The 24,181-nt window shown below is 36.6% G+C and overlaps 1 protein-coding gene across 1 annotated transcript; it reads left to right on the forward strand.

Moving 5' to 3' along the window:
- Positions 1-22,878: 22,878 nt before the first annotated feature.
- LOC140435996 (uncharacterized) lies at positions 22,879-23,394 on the forward strand. Its single transcript, XM_072524710.1, has one exon. The coding sequence runs from the start codon at positions 22,879-22,881 to the stop codon at positions 23,392-23,394; it is 516 nt and encodes a 171-aa protein (XP_072380811.1).
- Positions 23,395-24,181: the final 787 nt, after the last annotated feature.

The raw sequence follows: 24,181 nt of genomic DNA on the forward strand, positions 1-24,181 counted from the left end.
AACCTATTTTAATTTAAAAAAATTATCAAAACGAATATAAATGAATTAACACTGTACACCATATAGATTTATTAAAGAATAATATAAGCAAAACAGTATAAAAAATGACTGTACAATTAAAATATATGTACTGTACAATAACAAAATAATATGCTACTGTAAAATATATTTAGCCTACATTACCAAAAATGTCTGTCACTTTGGTCTGTTTCCTTTTTCCTTTCTACAGAACTGACCTGACCTTGTCCTGATGACGCATAGAATCTTCCACAGCACTCATATCGTCTTCCTGGTGAATGAAGAATCGATGCAGTGCTTTTGCTGCATCCAATGCATGCTGAGGGGTCAGAGCTGGTTCTCGCTCTGCTTCCACTTCCGGGTCACTGTTTTGTTCTTCTTCTACACTAACTGCTTGTAGGATGTCCTCGTCAGAAAGTCCAGATATAGCTACATTTTCATCCACTTCAAAATCTGTTAGCTCTTTCTGTCCGTAGGTGATAGTTAGTTCAAACTGTCTGGCCCAAACATCTAATAGCAGTTCATCTTCATCATCAGTCAGTCCTTGATCTTCTAGCTATCCTACGTGTTTGAAGGAATGTTTTATTGTATTGCTCGTCACCTCGTCCCAGAATTTACTAATCATTAGGATGGGGTCAAGAATGTTTAGTTTAAGATCGCCATTGTTCTCAACTCAAAAGTCTTCTCCTGTAATGGCTTTTCAAACTATTGATGATACTTTGGTCTATGGGCTGAAGGACACTCGTTGTGTTTGCTGGCAGAAAACTAAGTTCAATGTTTTCAAGGTCGCACAGTACAGGATGAGCAGGACAATTGCCTACAAGCAGAAGTTTTTTCCCTTTAAGCTCGATATCCCACTTTCTTATCGCTTCTTCAAAACTTTCCGAAGTCGTCTATGCACTCTTGTTTGCTTTATAGGTCACCAGTAGATTTTTTATGTTTTTTAAGCAACGTGGGTTTTTCGACTTCCCTATCACTAACAATTTTCACTTCACCGAACCTGTCATGTTAGCGGCCACTAAAACTGTAATGCGTTCCTTAGAGAGCTTCCCACCAACGCACTTATCCGATTTAAATTTTAAAGTTCTGTTTGGTGTCATTTTAAAAACAATCCAGTCTCATCAACATTGAAAATGTAGTCTGACGCATATCGTGTTCAGTCCAGGCCACACGTTTTCTAGCCAATCATCCGTTACGTTTTTGTTAACGTCGCGAGCCTCTCCGCTGATTTGACCGTAGTTGATCTTGTGCCGCAGCTTCCACTTGCTCAGCCAACCCTCAGATGCCTTGAAATTCTCAATTTCAAGCTCAGTTGCAAAAAACTCAGCTTTTGTCCTGACCACAGGTTCAGAAAGTGGAATATGGTTCATAAGCTGCTGCTGAAACCACTAAAGCATAGCGCGATCTAAAACTTCGTGCTGAGGTTTCCGCAACTGCTTCCTGCTACCGCCCTCTATATCCACTTCAAGGCACTTTTTTTTGTCCTTCCATATCGTAGCCACAGTTGACTAAGACAGCCCCGCACGGCGAACGATATCCGATTGACCTTTCTCTTCTTTACGCGAGAGCACTTTACGCTTTTTCAAAAACATGTTGACTGTTGACACACTGAGACACAACTCAAACTGGAAATGAAAAGTCGTCAATAGATGACAAGATCTGTGTGATAACACTTAGGCACGCCGCCCGAACATTAAAAGCGAGTCACTTAACCCTCTGATAAGAATGAGTAGAATGGGTGGCCGCATTCCTTAAGCGCAAAACAAAATAACCGCTGGACAATGACCTTGCTTCTCGTTACTCAGAACACATTTGTCATCGACTATTGAACGCTGAAAAGTTATCGCTATAAAGAGAGAACGATATCGGTATAGACAAAGAATTAATATATTGTTACGATAAATTCTGACCCAAAACCGTAAATATATTTATTACTAATATTTTCATTCATTCACGTATTTTTTAGGTAATGCCTACCTGACACACGATGGGTCCCCCTTTGTAATAAAAACATAACAGTTCGAACCTTCTGGAGACAAGCCGATTTAACCATACCGGTTCTGAGAACAATTCGCCGCTCTGTCTAGAAGGCCTTTCAGCAAAACAGCGGTCTATGTTCGATGTGTTTCGAGAAACAACTGTTTTCATTCTCGAATAACAGGACTTTATATTTATAGAGGAATTTTGGTTATGGAGGGACAGTTAATAAAGAAGATTCGCGCTCGCGATATTATTGTTACGCTCGCCTACTAATAAATTATTGTATATGTAGTGATAAATAAACATATATAAATTATCGTGCCTTTTAATAAATTAAAGTAGGAACGATATAATAAATTAGTAAAGACATTATAAATTAAAGACATAACAATTAATAAATTCACAACAAATGGTGTCAGAAGTGGGATCGAACATAAATTAGACTTATAATAATAATACAAGTGAATATAAAATAAATTGTGAAAATGACGACGATTTATGAGCTGACAGTGACTAATTTAAGAAGACATCTAGAAGACAGAGAATTAGCTTCTACCGGAAAAAAGGCTGAGTTAGTCCAACGACTAAAGAACGCTTTGCTAGAAGAAGGACTAGATCCAGAGACTTATATATTTGAAGACAAACATGATGCTGTCCTCTCGTCGATTTCGAAAGTTTCTTCTGATGTAGCCAAAGTTTCTGGTGATGTAGCCAAAGTTTCCGGCGACATCGCTTCGTTGGAAGACAAAGTTTCTAACGAGATTTCTTCGCTGGAAAGCAAAGTCTCTGCTAACATCTCTTCGGAAATCTCTAAAGTCACTTCTGAGATGTCTGCCCTGGACGATAGAATATCTTCATTAAAAAACCAAGTTGCTGCCGATATGTTAGCCTTCGAAGAAAAGATATGGAAAGAGATGAAAAAGAAGATGGAGGAAACAGGGACAGCAGAGAGAGGTAACAATCCGATTACAGTGGAGATAAAAGAAGACGAGACGAAATTTAAGTTGGAGACACGGCCGAAATTTGAAGGAAGTGGAGGTTCTATTCATGTTAAAGTCCCAACTTTCGACGGAAAATCATCATGGAACAACTACATGAAACAGTTCGAATCAGCCGCAAGAGCAAATGGATGGTCTGAAAAAGAAAAGGCTGTAAACCTGACTATCGCCCTTCGAGGAGATGCCTTAGATGTGCTTCAGACCATAGCCGTAGAGGAGACCGATGATTTCGAACAACTGAAGAAGAGGTTAAATATGCGATATGGCCACGAACATTTGGAGCATGTATATCAGCCACAGCTTAAAAATCGTAGACAGAAGAAAGATGAGGCTCTTCAAGAATATGAGGTAGATATTGCCAGATTAGTACGATATGCTTATCCAACAGCTCCCGAAGACATGATGGAAAAATTGGCCGTTCAAACGTTTATTGATGGTCTTCGTGATCATGAAATGCAGAGAACACTACGATTAGCTCGTCACAAGACGCTGGTTGATGTCTTATCCGCCGCCCTCGAATACGAGTCAGCTACGCAGGCCTCTGGCGGGTACAGTAAAGTTAGGACTGTAAAAGAGGAAGGAGATGAAGATAAACTTGACCAGCTCGTTAATATGATGAAAAGCATGACATATAAGAAAACGAAGACCATAAAATCAAGAAACTCACCATCAGGAAAACCAGAACGAGTCGGCTTTAGGGGAGCAGCTTCGACCCGGAACTTTTCCAAAGACCCTCTTATACTAATAGCTTCTTTGAAATGTCGTGAAGATAGTGTATATGTAGATGGAGACATAAATGGTAAAAAGCATACGTTGTTGGTGGATACCGGAGCGACCAGAACCATTATACGCCCGACAGTTATAAACAGCCGAAAGAAACTGTTACCAACGAGGTTGCGACTTCGGACCGCTACAGGTGAAAATGCCAACATTCATGGAGAAATCCAGGTACAATTGGGAATTGGAGCAGAAAAGTTTGTCCATACTGTTATAGTTGCTGACATCGAAGAGGATGTTATATTAGGAATGGACGTAATGAATATGCATGGATTCCAATTGGATTTTAAGAATAAGGTAATCAAAGTTGGCAACGAGGAAGTATTTCTCCATCCACATAATGACAACACTGTGCAAGCAGCCATTACAGAAGATACAGTCGTGCCTGCGAGAAGCGAAACGATCATAGTAGCGCGACTACAGGGAATTGTAGACGAAGGGACACCTGTTATGATGGAGCCTTGGAACCACGACGATGAGGTTGGCCGTGGAATCATAATTGGAAAGGAATTGGTGACTTCGGCCAAAGAAATTCCTGTGAGACTTATCAATGTCAACGACTACCCAGTGACCATCAAGAAAGAGACAAAGGTAGGAACTTGTGTACCTGTGACATCCATAATCCGTCAGGCGACAACATCTGATAATTCCAACGACAAATTCGACCAAATGGTTGCAGTTGCAGGACAGTCTCTAAATCAGATGGAGAAAAGAAAATTAAGGGAATTTCTTCGGCAGTATCGTGATATTTTCGTACCGAAAGGAGGAAAGACGGGAAGAACTACCGTTGTTAAGCATAAAATTGATACTGGTAATGCTAAGCCAATTCGTCAAACAGCTCGACGATTACCACAGGCGAAAAGAGAGGAAGCTGAAACGATTGTTCAGGAAATGAAGAAAGACGGGGTGATAGAACCTTCTACGAGCCCATGGGTCTCTCCGGTGGTCCTGGTTAAGAAGAAAGACGGAACGACGAGGTTCTGTGTGGATTACCGTTTGCTGAACAACGTTACCAAGAAAGATAGTTATCCTCTGCCTCGGATCGATGACACATTGGACACATTGGCTGGAAGTAAATTGTTTTCTACTTTAGATTTGAAGTCTGGATACTGGCAGGTAGAAATGGACCCAGTCGATAAAGAAAAGACAGCCTTCACCACAGGATCTGGATTGTGGCAATTCAACGTTATGCCATTTGGACTTTGTAATGCTCCTGCGACATTTGAGAGGCTTATGGAAAATGTGTTGAGAGGGTTATCTTGGAAAACATGCCTGGTTTATTTAGATGACATAATCGTCTTGGGGGAGACATTCGAAGATCATTTGAGGAATTTAGAAAACGTTTTTAATCGACTTAAAGCTGCCCAATTGATGCTAAACCCCAAGAAGTGCCAGCTATTTCAAGGTAAAGTCAATTATCTGGGTCATATAGTCAGTAAAGAAGGAGTGGCCGTGGATAAGGGAAAAATCGATTCCATTAAGGAATGGCCAAAACCAACTGACAAACATCAAGTGAGAAGTTTTCTTGGACTATGTACTTACTACCGGAGGTTTATTAAGAAGTTTGCAGATATCGCTAAGCCATTAACGCGACTTACAGAGGAAGCAAGAGAATACCGCTGGGATATAGACTGCCAAAATGCCTTTGAAACGTTGAAAAAGCATTTAATAACAGCACCAATTTTAGGGTATCCACTGCCAGAAGGAGAGTTCATCTTAGATACGGACGCAAGTAATGTGGGAATTGGAGGAGTGCTGTCTCAGATTCAAGGAGGACAGGAACGAGTTCTCGGATATTTTAGTAAAGTTCTTTCAAAACCTGAACGGAATTATTGCGTCACGAGAAGAGAACTTCTGGCAGTAGTGAAATCAGTAGAGCACTTCTATCAATACCTCTATGGCAGAAAGTTTCTAATCCGAACCGACCATGCCGCCCTTAAGTGGTTGATGCAGTTTAAGAATCCAGAGGGTCAGATAGCCAGGTGGATCGAACGACTCCAAGAATACGATTTTAAGATTGAGCACCGGGCCGGAGTTAGCCACAGAAACGCTGATTCTCTTTCCAGAAGGCCATGCCCAGCAGAGTGTTCCCACTGCAACAAAACGGAATCCAAGGAAGCAGCAGTGCTAAGAACGACGATTGTCAACGACGACTGGACGCCTACTAAGATAAGGGAAGAACAAGAGAGAGATCCAGTTATACAGAAAATCCGAAAATGGAAAGAGGAAAACCGTCGACCACCTTGGCAGGAAATATCAAACCTATGCTCAGTAGTTAAGACGTATTGGGCCCAGTGGGACTCATTTATCATCGAAGATGGCTTGCTCAAACGAGTCCTGGAAAATGATGACGGTTCGGAAAAGAGAAGACAGTTGGTGATTCCAAAGAGCAGAATAGCGGAAGTACTTCGTCAGTTACACGACAGTCCATCGGGAGGGCATTTTGGTGTAAGGAAAACCCTTCAGCGAATTCGGGAACGGTTTTATTGGATGAACAGTTCCGACGATGTAAAAGACTGGTGTAAGAAATGTACTATTTGTGCCACGAGTAACGGGCCTTACCGAAAAAGGAGAGCTCCTATGAGACAATATAATGTTGGAAGCCCGTTTGAAAGAATAGCTTTGGACATCGCTGGGCCATTTCCAGAAAGTGAAAACGGAGGCAAGTACATGCTGGTAGTAATGGATTACTTCACTAAGTGGGTCGAGATTTACGCACTTCCAGACCAGAAGGCCGCCACCGTTGCAGATAAGTTGATCCAAGAATATATCAGCCGATTTGGAGTGCCTTTGGAGATCCATAGTGACCAAGGCAGGAACTTCGAAAGCGATCTATTCCAAGGAATATGTGATAGACTAGGCATGAAGAAAACAAGAACTACCGCGTATCATCCGCAATCGGATGGTATGGTAGAACGAATGAATAGGACAGTTGGCAAGTATTTGACAAAGATGGTGTCCGATCATCAGCGAGACTGGGACCAATACCTTCCGTTCTTCACAATGGCCTACAGATCTGCTGTTAACGAATCAACAGGCCAGACACCAGCCAAAGTCCTATTCGGACGCGAAATGCGACTACCTTGTGATCTCGAGTTTGGATGTAAACCTGGAGAAGATGTAGCAGGTGAAGATTATGTGATCGAATTACGAAGAAGAATGGACGATGTACATGAGTTGGTCCGTTCCCACCTTCAGATCGCTAGCGACAGAATGAAGAAACGGTACGATACACAAGCCGAAAAGGGTTGCTTTAAGAAGAACGACAAAGTATGGCTGTATAATCTCAAGAAGCGAAAAGGTTGTTCTCCCAAATTGCAGCAGTTTTGGGAAGGTCCATACCTCATTATGGAGAAGATCAACGATGTCATCTACCGAATAAGCAAGATTCCGAGGGGAAAGCCGATGATAGTACACCATAACCGGTTGGCGTCTTTCGAAGGTGACCACAACGTAGATGAAGAAGTGGAAGTAAACCAAATCCACGATGTGTCTGACCTCACGTTTGAGGAATTCATGGGTGCCTATGGAGGTACCGGTAAAGCGAGACATGGTGTTACCACTGAAGAAAAGCAAGATCTACTCGCGCTCCCCGATGACTACTCGCTGGCCCTTACCATCCCGGCCAGTATCAAAGACGCACCAGGGTTGGAATCCGTCTTTCGAAGGAAGTTTGGTCGAGTTGCAGAACTTCAATGCCAAGTGCCAGCTCCCGGTAAAACCTTGAAACTCCAAGATGCATCACGTTACCTTTTCTACCTGGTAACAAAAGACACTGCCCGTGACCAACCTACCTACCGAGATGTATGGGAAGCCTTACTTCAATTGAGAGAGCACGTACTGGAGTCCGACGTGCAAAAGTTAGCCATGCCAAAGTTGGAGTGCCGCCAATTAGATTGGAGAGTTATCCGAAATATGGTGGAAGAGATCTTTAAAGACACCGAAGTCCGGGTGTTAGTCTGTTGCAATCCGCATAGTTACTGGTGCGGAGAGAAAACCGTCCCTTGTCATTTTTATACAACTGGAAGTTGTAAAAGAGGGTCCAGTTGCCGATACCAGCATACCGTTCCGGTTCCAGTCCCGACAAGGTTCCAGGAGGAACAATCTTTTAAGAGGGGGGCAATGTTACGATAAATTCTGACCCAAAACCGTAAATATATTTATTACTAATATTTTCATTCATTCACGTATTTTTTAGGTAATGCCTACCTGACACACGATGGGTCCCCCTTTGTAATAAAAACATAACAGTTCGAACCTTCTGGAGACAAGCCGATTTAACCATACCGGTTCTGAGAACAATTCGCCACTCTGTCTAGAAGGCCTTTCAGCAAAACAGCGGTCTATGTTCGATGTGTTTCGAGAAACAACTGTTTTCATTCTCGAATAACAGGACTTTATATTTATAGAGGAATTTTGGTTATGGAGGGACAGTTAATAAAGAAGATTCGCGCTCGCGATATTATTGTTACGCTCGCCTACTAATAAATTATTGTATATGTAGTGATAAATAAACATATATAAATTATCGTGCCTTTTAATAAATTATAGTAGGAACGATATAATAAATTAGTAAAGACATTATAAATTAAAGACATAACAATTAATAAATTCACAACAATATTGTCCTTATGACGAAGCAACCAACGATTACTATTTTCATCGTTATAGAGGAATTATCGTTATATAGGGAATCGTTATAAAGAGAGACTACTGTAATTGCAATTTTGTGCATTTCTGTTAAATGTACCATTTTTCTAGCTTGCGGTTAATAAAATTCAAACGACTGTAGCACTGACAACTACTTCTGTCATGGAAAAATAAAACATTTGCGTTTTAAACCAAAGTAAACAATTTTTTGTTTTTTTTAACATATCAACACAAAGGAATGCTTAAATAGTTTTTGCTTACTTTATCATTACCAAGACCTAAATGGGCAAGAAGTATTAAGACAGTAGTAGCGACTTTCGACAAATAAATAATTTTCTTTTCTCAATGGGAACTTTTGCATTTTACTCAATATTTCCGAAAGAGTCAAAAATAGGTATAAGATATGGTATTCAAAAAATGTCTAAAATGACCTGAGGAAAATAAAAATTAATTAATATACAGGGTGTTCTATATAAAATAAGCATGTTGGTATTGGCCACCGTTATCTGATACACCCCGTATAAAAAGTTTTTATGGAAATAAATGCGCAACTATAAATATTAATCGACGTGTTCGACCGTTTTTTCGAATACTCCCTCATTTATTTATTAGCTAATTTATTCCATTTGGCTGACACACTGTGTATAAACTAAATTACAAAATGGACTTGATCATTTCTTCATTGAAAATCCACAAAAAAGTAAACACAAACAGCTCTTACATTTTTAACTACGAAATAAATGATCATAGTCCCATTGCATTAATATTAGAAAATTTCAACTCAACAAAAAATATACTGCTTACATTCAGTTAAAGCTAAATTTAAGAGGCGAAAATGGGATCTCTGTTCCACAAATATACATTATTCAAGTGAGGAGTTTATTACAACGAAATATTGACATAACAACTAAGGAAGTACAAATTCGAAAAAAATCAAAAAATAAAAAACCTTGGATCGACTAAGAATTATTATAAGCTATTAAGGCAAAAATAATTTGTATAAAAAATCTAAGAAACACCCCAGTGACTAGAATATCAGTAATAAATATAAATTATTGAAAAATTATCTCAGCAGTTTATTAACAAAAGCAAAAAAAAAATTTTAATGACTTAATTGATAAAAATAATGTAGTGGAACAGTAGTTAAAACAGAAATTTAGCAGATAAAGACAGATGATAGTCTATTAACAGATCGTGGAAAAATTGCAGATCTATTTAATAACTGTTTCAGTGACTTGAGAAAAAAATATTCTATGAAAATTAATACATCTCTCAATTATGTTGCAGAGGTTGTGTATGTAAAAAATACCATATATTTATTTCCAACGAATGAAAATGAAGTCATAAAAACTATAGTTCTGTACAGTTTTGAACAAAATTTGAAAAATTAAATGGCATTCATTCATAACTGCAAACAGTTCAAGAGCTAACGTAAGATGATGCAGACAGACGAATAGAATATTGAGGAATTATGACCACTCTTGAAAAAAAATCCCGATTCTTTTAAGTAGGTATGTTTGAATTTTATTTGAGTGGCCACCTTCACCATCAGAATATCAGGTACTACTCTGATACAAAATCATCGTTTTTTTTTAATTCAATTGCAGAACAATTTCCGCAAAAGTCAAATTTATGGGCAGGCATATTGGGTAATATCTTGTAGGCCCAATATTTATTGGCAAAAATTTAAATATCGAAAAATACCTCAATATGTTAAAGAATAAAATAATAGCTTAAATAACCGACATAATCACAAATAATCCTTTAGATTTTCACCAAGTCCTCATTTTCCAACAAGACGGAGCTTCTTCTCATTATGCACGCAGGGTCTGAAATTATTTAAACACAGTTTTTCCTAGACGATGGATTGGACGACGTGATAGATAGATATATTCAATGTGGTGGCTTTTGGCCTATTCCATTGTAACCTTTTCAGGTCTATTGTGGTCCTGTAGCCCTATATTACATTCTCTAGTCTAACCCTTTTGAAAAGGTCTAATAAATTCAAGACTGAACCTTCCGTGTAGCTTTTTTGGCGGTGGCTGTTCTTCACTTAATGCAAAGAACCGCACATTTGCCAGGCTATCACACTGACATGAAATGTACTGTTTCTTCTTTTAGTTGACAGAATCTGCGTAGGTCATCATCTGCCCATCTCATCAGCTTCAACTGCATATTCAGCTTACAGTGCCCTGTTAGCAGTCCTACTATGGCTTTTGCTATTGTCTTGACGTTGCTTATTAGGTCTGCCGTGAATTTTGGTGAATGTTCTGTAAACAACTGTTTTGCCTTCCTTTGTCCTGGTAAATTTCTCCACCATTCTAGAGATTTTTGAGCTACCCACTTTCTTGTAGCCGTTATTTTTACTGCCTTTACAACGCCGCAGAAGAGTTTCGATCCAAAGAATGGTATTGATGAGCCTTGCTTTGAGGCCATTTTATCTGCTTTTTCATTGCTCTTATGACCCTCGTGTCCCGATACCCAAGCTACCGCAACTTTGGTACGGTCTTCTAGTTTATTTAGAGCACCCACACAATCCCATATTAGCTTAGAATTGACCTCTACAGAATTGAATGCCTTATGCACTGCCTATATGTGAAGATGACAACTTAACGATACGTTCTTTTCTGCATTTTTATTTCTTTTACGCAGTGCTGGATTGCTGTTAGTTCTGCCTGGAAAATTGGGACATCCTTAGATAGATTTACCGGCAAATGTATCACTAATGTAGCTTCTGCTTGTATGGGTATACTTTCTTTTCAGTCTTCCCTGCCTGGTATATTAATTTTAAATTTATTGTCAATTCTCGTAGTTCTTTCATCGATGGCTTGCTCCATTACAATATCTGCTTTTAGCTCCTCGATTAGGTTTCTATTATCAGCACTATGCGCGTGGATTATGTGTTGCTGACTATGTATTAATCTTTTGCATCACTGATCTGGCTTCTCTTTAACATATGAGGTAGTGGTAGATTAAGCAGAACTTCCAACGGCGCTGGGGGAGTTGTTTTTATGGCCCCCGTAATACACATGCTAGCCTTTGTATATTCTTTAGCAGCCTTATTGCTCCCACTTTAGCAGAAAGTTAGCAGATAAAGACAGATGATAGTCTATTAACAGATCGTGGAAAAATTGCAGATCTATTTAATAACTATTTCATTGACTTGAGAAAAAAATATTCTATGAAAATTAATACATCTCTCAATTATGTTGCAGAGGTTGCGTATGTAAAAAATACCATATATTTATTTCCAACGAATGAAAATGAAGTCATAAAAACTATAGTTCTGTACAGTTTTGAACATCTTTTCCATCACGTCACAAACCAGTAGATTATCATTGGTCTAATAACTCTTGTATATAACCATGCATTTTTCACTTCATTTCATTTGATTTCAAACAACAAACAACAAATAGAAATGAATGAGCACACCTAAGGAAGGCTTACATCCGACGATGGATGGAATAGCTGTTGATAATGATCATAGCTGTAGGGTCATTTTGAGATTGACCTCCTAATTCTTATCGCACATTCTTCTACATCTGCCCAAGAACAAACTGGCGTTTTTTGTGGTTTTCAGTAGGTGAATGTTTCATGTAAGCCTATGATCAAAATATACCCAAATTTGTCAAATGAAATCTTTGTTCCTCTCAGCACCGGTGGTCTTAGGTCCTGTAACGCTGTATTTTTTGTGAATTTGACGATCTGTGATTTGAGCATTGATAATCAGTCTCTCTTTTTTACACCAGTTATCAACTATATTTACTACTCGCTACTTCCATTCTTCCAGACACCATCTACCAGAAGATCATCTACCAAGGTTATCCAAAGTAGAGGTGACGAAATTCCTCCTTGTGGACAGTCTCCACCTACTTTTATGGTTACTTTACCCAGAGTGAATATTACTATTCTATTCTCGAGGGATACCCTTATCCATCCGCATATTACCGAAGGTGTACTTCGTCTACTCGTTGCCTTCATCAAAAAGTTGGTAGTAACAATATTAAATGCCCCCTCAATTTCTAAAAAGCGGCCATTGATATCTCTCTTTATCCTAGATTGACTTTGATATAAGCCTATTTAGATCATCAAATGATAAGTCCGTAGATATACTAGGGTGTTATGCATATTAACGATTGCTTAGAGGGTTATCTTTTAGCACTTCGTCTCTTATGTATGTTTTATTTTAGAAAAGATGCTAGACTTATTGGTATATATGACTTTGGTTTATCTGATACTTAACCTACATTAGGAAAGTATATGACTTTAACCGTTTGCAATATTTCTGGTACCCCCTATGCTAAATTGACTTTGAGGAACATGCATATGTGTGGTATACAAAAGTATCATATATAAAAAAATGTCATCTGTTCCTGGAAACTTATATGGCTGAAATTGATTTATAGCCTATCTAATTCTGAAAGTGCGTGTTTATGAGTTTCTTTGTCCTCCGTAAAGCCATTACGCTTCTTTAGGAAACCTACTTCTTTAATGGTAGCACCATACTTTGCCACTTTATGGATTTTAGAGCAGGCCGGGATAACTGTAATCTCCTCGCAAAAGTCTCTCCATGAGTTCCTTTTGCCTTTCTGAATTTCTTTGTTGTATAGTAGAGGACGCGCGATGTGGATACAAAACAGTGTAGATCTACGTCAGAGATTTATAAAAGAATGTAATCACATAACTAGAGAAATGTTACAGAATATTGGAGAAGGAACTAAAAATAGGTTATACTAGTAGCTACAGGTGATTGGTAAATATTTTGAACATTTAATTAACTAAAATTTTGAGTTTTTATTATTGCAATTTATTACTCAAAACGTTGGACAATTTTTACTATTTAATCACTTAATGAATAAGTCATTCTACGTCATCTTTCCATCTTTTTCTAGGCCATCCAATTGGTTTAAAATCATTTGTTCATTAAGACATGCCGAAGCATATCTATTCTTCGCATTCGTCAAAGAGGCAACGCAAAGATATTGTGGAATAATTGCGAAAAGATCTTGAATTTCAGACCAACAACTAATACTATCCGCTGTTGCCTCCCATCTTTTGTATATTTTTTCATTAATTTTTTTTGGGCTGTGTCATTTTTATTATTAATATATATATATATATATATATATATATATATATATATATATATATATATATCTACGTATAATTAATAATCTTTTTTTTTAAAATAACAGTATAATTTTTTCTTTTTCTTTGATAATTTTATTAATGCTTGTTCATAAACTTGTTGTTAGTTTTCAAGATAACTTAAATAAATTTTAGAGTTTAGAATTTTACTATAGTTCCGAGAGACCCAAATATCAGTTTGATTTATGCAACTATGATCAATAACAGATGTAATTTGCATTATAAGGTTGTTGATTGAAAAATCTTGGCTTAAAGAATCTAACTGTTAGGACCCTATCTTAACATAGGTGCAATTTTAGTTGCTCGATAAACGCAGTGCAGGTTATACACGGATCTATTTTTATTACCATAGGTTAAAGTATGACGTAGTCGTTAAATTGTTAAATTATTGTTAGAAGGAAGGTTGATTAGAAATTCCTTATATAAATAACTTACATATATATATATATATATATATATATATATACATATATATTTGTAAATATAAATATTATAAATTAGATGTTTAACTTTTATCTCAGGGTTCTTACGTGCATTCAGAAATACCTTTGTCTTTTTCTTGTGTTCAATAAACAAAACAGAAGAAGAAGGAAATAAAAAAAAATGCCAAAGTATTCAATACAATAAAATATAATGATAAAATCCCTTGAAAAATTTATTTACACTTATAAACCATTCAATCATAAATATCAATCAATTCCTATTCTTACAAATGAAGCAGCGCACCTCAAATTAAATTCGCTTTCATAAATAACATACAATATTTTACAGAAATTAGGAAACACAACTTTATAAAACTTTATGTCTCTATAGTATTGTTCTTCAACTTTCAATTCCAATTCTAAAATTGACCCAGATATTCCATCGTCAAACTCGCTAGCCATACTCCTTCTTGATTCTGCTCACAAAAAGAATCTAGATCACACATCCTAACAAGTCTTCTATCTCATTTTGGACACCAAATTCTCCTATCCTAGGTACTTTCCGATGCAAGTAATAATTTATTTGTACTTACAAATCCTGCAAACATTTATATATGTCCATTTCTCAATCAGCATACATGGAACAGCTACTGCCACCACTTCTTAAACACTTTTGAACAAATTACTTTTAATAAAAATGATCGGTTGACCCACGAAAAGCTAAATTATGTTTTGCTAAAGGTAACTTAATATTTATTAGTTTTCTAATACATTGCTCCAGCGTTCCCGTTCTTTGACAATAGTTGAATAGTTGATTGAATATTTTTATCAATTCTGTACGAGTTCGAGATTTTTTACTTGCCTCAGACCGTTTAATAAAAGTATTTAGATGTTCAGTAACATTTTCATGCTATTTTAAATACTCACTTAAATGTTTCCATTTAAAATGACCTGTTGTTGCTAACAAGGGCTTGACTTTATCTGTGTAAAATACTTTACAACAGATACAGAATACATTAGTTTCATTTCTTAAATAAGATAAGCATGAACGTAAAAACCGTTCTCCATTTAAAGTTATCATATACCTAATACATTATTTTATTAAAATTCCGATTATTAGAATCTCGTGGATATGTGAAATTAGAATCAGGTTCTTTTGTTATCGAAAAATCAAATGCAAGGATGTGACCTCTATATGTATAATTAATTCAACTGGCCAAGGACCCAGATCATTATATTTAACATTTTTGTTAACATTTTGTTTGCTTACAGTAATCAGCTACAGGTTTGTTTTCGGTTGTTGATTGTTGTAGATTTAAGGTTGAGGGTATTTCTTCGAAACCAGATGTAGCAGTCTCACTGGAATTCAGACTCAATTTTAATTGGGAATTGTTATTACTAAAATTATATTAATATTATGATTTCTTACCATAAATTTAATTTGTATTATTTACGTGGATACGCACTCACCGAAATTTTTTACTCACAAAACGTTTTTTTATAATATTTCACTCACTTAACACGCACAGAAGAAATAATTACATAATTTACAGAAAGACAAAATTATTTTACCATTAATGCGTATGGGAGGTGGGAGGCGCCAGTATTTAGTATCACTGACTATAATTTTGTTAATATTTGTATTTTATAAATTTGGTCTTCCTCTATTTTTTAAGTAGATTGTTGTGATACGTGATAATGATGACAAATTATATTAAAAAAATTAAAATAAAGTTTTTAGGGATTAAAAAGCATTTTTCTATTTCAATGTTGTCTAAATGATTAGGATTAGAAAAATAACCCAATATTTTTATTAGTAACTTTTTGTTTTTGTCTATTAATCTTTTTTTGAGTTATTATGAATTCTGACTATACAAATACTTTTCTTATAAATAATATTACAATCATTCAATCAATATTTAATGGAAAATGATTAAGTTTAACTTATAAAATCTAAGTTTAACTCTAAAAAATACTGAACGTAAAAAAATATCTTATTTTTAAATCGGCGACACTCAAAATTTGGCACTCAGGGTAGTGGCCCAACTTATCTGCTCCTTTATCTGGCGCTACTGCAAGGTCCTCCTGAAGATTTTTGTTTGACATGAATTTATTTGAATTTGATTCAGTTCACACAGTTAATTTTTTTTTTATTATTTTATATTTTATTGTTATATTTTAAAGCTTTTCGCTTATTTTAATATTTCTTTTGTGATACGTGATTATAGGTATATTTTCTAGATTACCCTGTGTTCTTGAGAAATAACGAATTCTCTAACGTATATATAGTATATCATTATCCTTCATAAACCATAGGCGCAGCATATCTCACGAATGCGAAAATAGAAAATTGTATTAAATGTTAGTAATTTTTTAATAATATTTAAAATATACAAAAATGATTCATTTTGATAATATTCATAAGTTGGATATAGGGTAAATCAAAATGCATTGGTAATTTTTAATGGATCAGCTAGTATTTTACATCACTTTCAAAAATAAAAGTACCACTCGCCAATTTAGATATTTATAAATGTTAATGGTATAAAATTTAGTCTGGTACATATAAAGGGAAAGCGAGGGACCCTATTTTCCATACAAATTCCTTTACAAACTTTGAAAAAGCATTTGACAAGGTGCAACATCAAAAATTATTTCAGATACTGAAAGAATCTAGTACTGATGACAAAGATTTACGCCTAATTAAAAATTTATACTTACAGCAAAGGGGAACTGTACGAGCAGACAACGAAACCTCACAAGAATTCACGATAAAACGGGGAGTACGTCAGGGCTGCATTTTATCACCGACGTTGTTCAATCTTCTTCTTTGTCAACCATTTTCCATCCACTCCTGAATTTTATCTTATGCGACAGACTGTACCTTTTGATTGCAGGGTGTTTGTGCCATAAAATTCTTAGAAGGGCCTCCTTGGGTAAAACTGACGCCGATCGGTAGACAAGATAAGGTTTGGTTCAAGCCAAAAAAGAATCGCAGATGTGATTAGACTCTCAAGTTAATAGCCGAAGGTATCGGCTGTGTGCTGGTACTCGGTACGCTAATATCTTACTCTCAAAAGTGCAGTGAAATGTGCATTAGTTTTCGCTATGTTCGCGTGCCCTAAAATGCCGGTAGAGTAATGAACAATGTGGTAAAACGAACTCTTTATTTAGTAATAGTGCTTTTGTAAATATTCTCGTTATTAAATGTGTAGTATCGATTAATTACGCTTATTTTTCTCTAAGTACAAACCCCTATAAAACCAAACACATAAGGAACCATCGCCGTGAAGTCTGCTTATCTATATCGAAGGAAACTCTTTTTACAGTCCATGGTCCTAAAATATTTGGTACTGTACACCCACAGGGGAAAGTAATTTAATAAGCTTTCCCCCGAACAATTGGTGGAGATCAATCAAGGTTCCATCATTATTTTTGGTCATAACTCGACGGATTTTGTGTTTGGTGATCGCGTTGTTTGTACTTTACTCTTATTTTTGCATATTTATATAAATGTGGTTAAAATGCTCTCGAAAAGACTAATGTGTCGCGATAAACTCTAAAACAAAAGGACAGAAGTGAATTTTATCTGGTGTTTGTGCCTGTTGCTGTAAACTACTGGACAAATTGGGTGAGATTTTTTTATATTATAATTTCGCTTATGCACAAAGTGAACCGCTTTTCAAAAAGACTATCTCTTTAAAAAATTTATTTGTAGACATTTGTAGACATTTACCGCGTGTGCTAAAAATTTAATTGCAAAATAAACTCTCAGTGCAATTTAAGACATTTATCGCGTTTTAATAAATTATAAACTCTCTCGCCGTGTGCTACACATGATATTATATGATATAAACATTATTGACTCTATTCTCGTTGTGTGCTCTACAGGTTATTATGATATAAACATTATTGACTCTATTCTCGTTGTATGCTCTACAGGTTATTATAATATGAACATTATTGACTCAATTTTCGCCGTGTGATACAGATATTAGTATATAATATAAACATTAATTTCTCTAAAGAATTCGGTGTTTGCACGGCGCATTTGTTTTTGGAGTAGTACCTTTTGTTAAAATCGAAATGGAAGATCTCAAGAAGAAGAGAAAACCACTGAAGGCCAAGATTACCAGAATAGCGAACTGGTTACTAGAAAACGCAGATGCAGAAACTGACGGTCTCCAGTTTCAACTCAGACACACCGAATTGAAAACATGTTATCTGAAATATGAAGACGTGATGGATCAGATTGAAGAAATCGATGAAACCGATTCTGAAACAGAAGACAGGGTACTGATGGAGGAAAAATACTTTTCTACACTAGCTGGACTGCAGCATAAGATGGAAGCTTTAAAGTTACCCTCCCACTCGCTCATCTCAAACGATACTCCGCCAACTGTAGCCCCTGCTAAGGTTAGGTTGCCGGAAATTACGATGCAGGTATTCTCAGGAAACTTCGCCGATTGGAACGCGTTTTATCAGCTATTTGAAACGCTAATAATCAACAATATGGAGCTGAACAATGTGCCAAAATTTATATATCTCAAATCTTTTTTAAAAAATGAACCTTTACATTTGATAGAAAATATAGAAGTTATAGAAGAAAATTTCCGGATCGCTTTGGACACGCTTAAGAATAGATACGAAAATAAATCGCGTGTGATTAGTTTACATATCCAAAAATTGTTAAAGGCTCCATCTTTAGCTAAAAGTAACGCAAAATCATTACGAGATTTTTTAACTCTTTGTAAACAAACTTTACTCGCTTTAAAAAATATGTCTGTACCTATCGAACATTGGGATTTACTATTGATCGAAGTATTTTTACAAAAATTAGATTTCGCGACGCATAGGTCATTTGAGTATGAAATAGGTTCGAAGGCTTTACCTACTCTCTCACAGTTTTTTAGTTTTCTCGAGAAAAAATGTGATATACAAGAAAAATTAAACGTTTCTGATAATGATAAAAAATTTAATAAACCTCAATTAAAAACATCTTTGTTTTCATCAGTTAATTTACAAACAAACTCGTTTTCGGATACTAATTGTATATTTTGTAAAAGTAATTCGCATAAAATTTATCAGTGTAATGATTTTAAATGTCTCTCTTTACAGGAAAGATTTAATTTTGTAAAAGGTAAGAAACTTTGTTGGAATTGTTTGGGTAATAAACAAAGATTGCAACAAAGATATTTTTCTCAAGATTGCAACTCTTCACGCTCATGTAGTATATGTAAGAAAAGACATCACTCGCTCTTGCATAGTACTTCTGAAAATGTCTCTTCCTCTAGGAACACGAATAGGCAATATTTCTCTATTGATCGCAACGCTCAAGCTCCCAAACATTCTCAAGGTTCTTCCAGTCGTGTCGCTCACGTATCTACTCCGTCTTCATATAATTCTCATACCCAAAATGAAGCTTCTACCAGTTCGTTCATACCTCCTTTAGAAGTACAAAACACTGCAGATTCTCATACAGCCACTTCTCTCTCTGCTTTATCAGTTAAAACTGATGTATTGTTGGCTACCGCTTTAGTGACAGTGTATTCTAAAGATGGCAGACCTATGCATGCCAGGGCGCTCCTAGATAATGGGAGTCAACATTCGTTCATTTCTCGTGATTTGGTTGAGAAGTTGAACCTCACCCCTTATTTTAAACAGTTACAGATATCAACCATATCCGAAAACACCTCATTGTCAAATCAAATGATTAACATAGAATTTTTTCCCTATAATGTGAAGGATAGAAGTTTCAAAACGTCTTTTGCTGTACTTGATAGTATAACCTGTAGGCTTCCTAAAGCTACCCTAGATAGAAGCAAAATGAATGTTCCACCTAATCTCACTCTCGCAGATCCCTCGTACTCTGTTCCCGGTAAAATTGATTTGCTTCTAGCTGGTGACATCTATAGCGAATTATTGACTGATGGATTCATTCGTTTAGGAAAGAATCTTCCCATTCTTCAGAATACCCACTTAGGTTATGTTATTTTTGGTACTATTCCCCCTCATGTCTTTCATCGGAGTTCAAACTTGGCTATTTCTCAGTCAAATGTTTCTCTCTTTGATCAGTCCGAATCCGAAGAGAATAATTTAGATAAATTGATTCAACAATTTTTCGAAATTGAAGAAGTTCCGCACGTTAGTAAATTAACCCCCGATAAGGAATTGGCTGAACAAATATTTAATAAAACCACACGTATTTTACCTTCGGGTCGTTTTCAAGTAAACCTTCCACTTGTCTGCGAAAATGCGCATAAAAAATTAGGTGAATCTTTTAAAGTAGCTTTAAAGAGATTTAGTAATTTAGAAAATAGGCTCTTAAAAAATGAAAATACATACGCTCAATATAAGTCTTTCATTAGTGAATATCTTTTTCTCGAACATGCTAGAATAGTCCCTCTCTCTCTTACTAATGAAAATTTAGAAAATAAATATTTTCTCCCGCATCACTGTGTAGTAAAGGAAGAATCCTTAACAACAAAACTTAGGGTTGTTTTCGATGGTTCGATGAAAAGCTCTAGTAGTTACTGATGATATCCTACTCAAAGGTCCTACTCTTCAACCGGAACTTTTTGACATTTTGCTACGCTTTCGATTATATTCCTTTGTTTTTACAACTGATATACAAAAGATGTACAGACAGGTTAAAATCAATCCTGATCAAACCTTTCTGTTAAACATACTTTGGCGTGACTCCCCGGAAAAAGATATTGAGTGCTTGGAATTGCAAACAGTTACATATGGAACTAAAAGCGCCAGTTTTCAGAGTACTCGCTGTTTAATGGAACTGGCAAATAGTCATCAAACTGAATATTCCCTGGCCAGTGACGCTCTTCAAAATAATTGTTATATTGATGACATTCTCTACGGTGCTAATGATGAGCAAACTCTCCTCAAAGCTCACAAGGAAATAACTAGTTTGCTTGGAACAGCATGTATTTCTCTACATAAATGGTGTTCTAACTCGGACTCGTTTCTAAAAAATATTTCTTCTCTCTCTTCAAACTTTTCTTATGTCATAGCTCCAGATAATTGCTCTAATAAGGTTTTAGGTTTATGCTGGAATCCTGTTCTTGACACGTTTTCAATCTCTCTTCCAGATTTCACCCTAAAGAACTCATACACTAAGAGAGAAGTACTGTCAATGATTGCCCAAATATTTGATCCTCAAGGTCTTATCCGTTACAGTTGTCGCTAAGCTTATAATTCAAAAGATTTGGATTTCCAAAATCAGTTGGAACGATACCATTGACGCAGATACGTTACATGAATGGCTAAGTTTTATTAGCAGTCTCTCTCATTTTAAGGACTTAAGTATACCTAGATGTCTCTTTTTAAGTCAACAAATCACTGGTGTTGAGATTCACTCATTCTCGGATGCAAGTTTAAAGGCTTATGGGGCTTGTATCTACTTACGTGTGATCTATAAATCAGAACAGGTGTCTTGTTCCCTTCTAGCATCTAAGAGTCGCGTTGCTCCGTTAAAACCCTTGACCCTTCCAAGATTGGAACTCATGGGTGCGCTATTGTGTAGTAAACTCACAGCAAAGATTGCTAATATTGTTAAAGAAAAGTTATCTCAATTAGACTCTATAAATATGTGGTCGGATTCAGAAATTGTTCTCGCTTGGCTTCGTTCACATCCTTCTCGTTGGACCCAATTTGTAGCAAATAGGGTTGCACAAATTTTAGATAATTCTCCCAATGCTCACTGGAGGCACGTACGATCCAAAGAGAATCCTGCCGACATACTCTCTAATTCTTCCTTATGGTTTCATGGTCCTCCATTTTTAAATCAACTTCGGTTGGATTTATTGAAATACAACCCAAAGGGTTATACTTCCAAGTTGCCTGAAGAAAGGAAAATCATTCTCCATGCTCGAAATGATCAAATAGATTTCTTCACCTCACTTTCTGATAGGTTCTCCAATTTTTCAAAGTTTGTAAGAACTTTAGCCTATATGTTTAGATTTGCTAATAATGCTAAACCGCTTTCTCGCAAGTTAACTGATACCCTTGAAGTCAGTGAACTTCAAAACGCTGAACTTAAGATTATTAAGATGCTTCAGTATTCCAACTTCTCGAGTGAGATTTCTGAGCTTAAGAAAGGCAAAACTCTATCTAATAAGTGTCTTTTACCCCTAAATCCCTTTTTGGATGAGAATGAAATGCTCCGGGTGGGAGGTCGCCTCAGAAACTCAGACGTTACCTTTGATCAAAGATACCCTCTTCTCCTCCCCTCAAAAAATCGTATAGTTCGTCTCATCCTCCACAGAGAACATGTCAGACTCTGTCACTCAGGTCCTCAAATTACTTTGTCACAAATTCGTCTCAAATATTGGCCTTTAAATGGACTACGAGAAGTCAAGAAGGTCACTCACCAATGTATGGTTTGTTTCAAGTTTCTTGCCAAGCCCGCTACCCAGATCATGGCAGATCTACCAAAAGAACGTTTAAACTCCTCTCGAGTGTTCGCTCACGTCGAATTAGATTTTGGCGGCCTCTTTCAGATAAAGGCTTCTAACCTTCGTAAGGCTCCTTTATTAAAATCGTATATTACTCTTTTCGTTTGCTTGTCGACTCGAGCTGTTCATATTGAAGTCGTTTCCGGCCTCTCTACGGAGACGCTTCTTCTCGATCTAAAACGCTTTATTAGCCGTAGAGGCCTCCCTCAAACAATATTCAGTGACAACGCCACGAACTTTCTTGGTGCTCGCAACCAGCTGTTTGAACTCTATAAGTTTTTCAAGGAAAAGGAAAGCTCTCGTTCTATTAAATAATTTTTGGCCTCATCTCATATTCGCTGGAAAACTATAGTTCCTCGAGCCCCTCACCATGGTGGTATTTGGGAAAGTGCTATAAAGAGCGCAAAGCATCATATGCGTAGGCTCCTGGGCAATGTTAAGCTTACGTTCGAAGAATTCACTACAGTTCTCGGTCAAATTGAAGCTGTGCTCAACTCCCGGCCTCTTTGCTCCCTTTCAAATGACCCCTCCGATTTTACGTATCTTACTCCTGGACACTTCTTGATTGGACAATCTCTTACGTCCTTTCCTGAAAAAGATGTGATCCACATTCCTGAAAACAGATTGAATTTATGGCAACATTTGTCCAAACTCCAACAAGTGTTTTGGAAAAAATGGTCTATCGACTATTTGAATAGACTTCAAAATCGCCCTAAATGGTTTCTCCCTCATAAAAACCTAGAACCCAACGATCTCGTCTTGCTGATTGAAGACAACACTCCTCCTCTTCATTGGGTACTAGCAAGAGTGATTGAGGTCTTTCCCGGAAAAGATGGGAGAGTAAGAATTGCCTCGGTGAAAACTAAAGATGGAGTCTTCAAGCGCTCTATTACAAAATTGTGTCCTCTACCCAATGACGATTTAATTTAAGTTAGTATAAGATGATAATTGTAATGTATTTTTTCTTTCGCATGCTCTCTTGGCATAATATGATCTGTTTATTTGTGTTAAAGCCAGCGCTTCAACGGGTGCGAGTATGTTGTAAAAACAACATTTTATATTAATTTCAGTTTATTTTTCGTTTCCACAAATGTTGAATTTTATCTTATGCGACAGACTGTACCTTTTGATTGCAGGGTGTTTGTGCCATAAAATTCTTAGAAGGGCCTCCTTGGGTAAAACTGACGCCGATCGGTAGACAAGATAAGGTTTGGTTTAAGCCAAAAAAGAATCGCAGATGTGATTAGACTTAGACTCTCAAGTTAATAGCCGAAGGTATCGGCTGTGTGCTGGTACTCGGTACGCTAATATCTTACTCTCAAAAGTGCAGTGAAATGTGCATTAGTTTTCGCTATGTTCGCGCGCCCTAAAACGCCGGTAGAGTAATGAACAATGTGGTAAAACGAACTCTTTATTTAGTAATAGTGCTTTTGTAAATATTCTCGTTATTAAATGTGTAGTATCGATTAATTACGCTTATTTTTCTCTAAGTACAAACCCCTATAAAACCAAACACATAAGGAACCATCGCCGTGAAGTCTGCTTATCTATATCGAAGGAAACTCTTTTTACAGTCCATGGTCCTAAAATATTTGGTACTGTACACCCACAGGGGAAAGTAATTTAATAAGCTTTCCCCCGAACAATTGGTGGAGATCAATCAAGGTTCCATCAGTCATCTACCCATCTTTTTTGAGGTCTTCCCGTGCTTCTTGTT

The sequence above is a fragment of the Diabrotica undecimpunctata genome, chromosome 3 (assembly GCF_040954645.1).
Source record: "Diabrotica undecimpunctata isolate CICGRU chromosome 3, icDiaUnde3, whole genome shotgun sequence".
NCBI classification, from domain to species: domain Eukaryota; kingdom Metazoa; phylum Arthropoda; class Insecta; order Coleoptera; family Chrysomelidae; genus Diabrotica; species Diabrotica undecimpunctata.

Bases quoted from the DNA above. Each gene is read 5' to 3' on its own strand.
- LOC140435996 (XM_072524710.1), top strand. From the start codon at position 22,879: ATGCGTAGGCTCCTGGGCAATGTTAAGCTTACGTTCGAAGAATTCACT.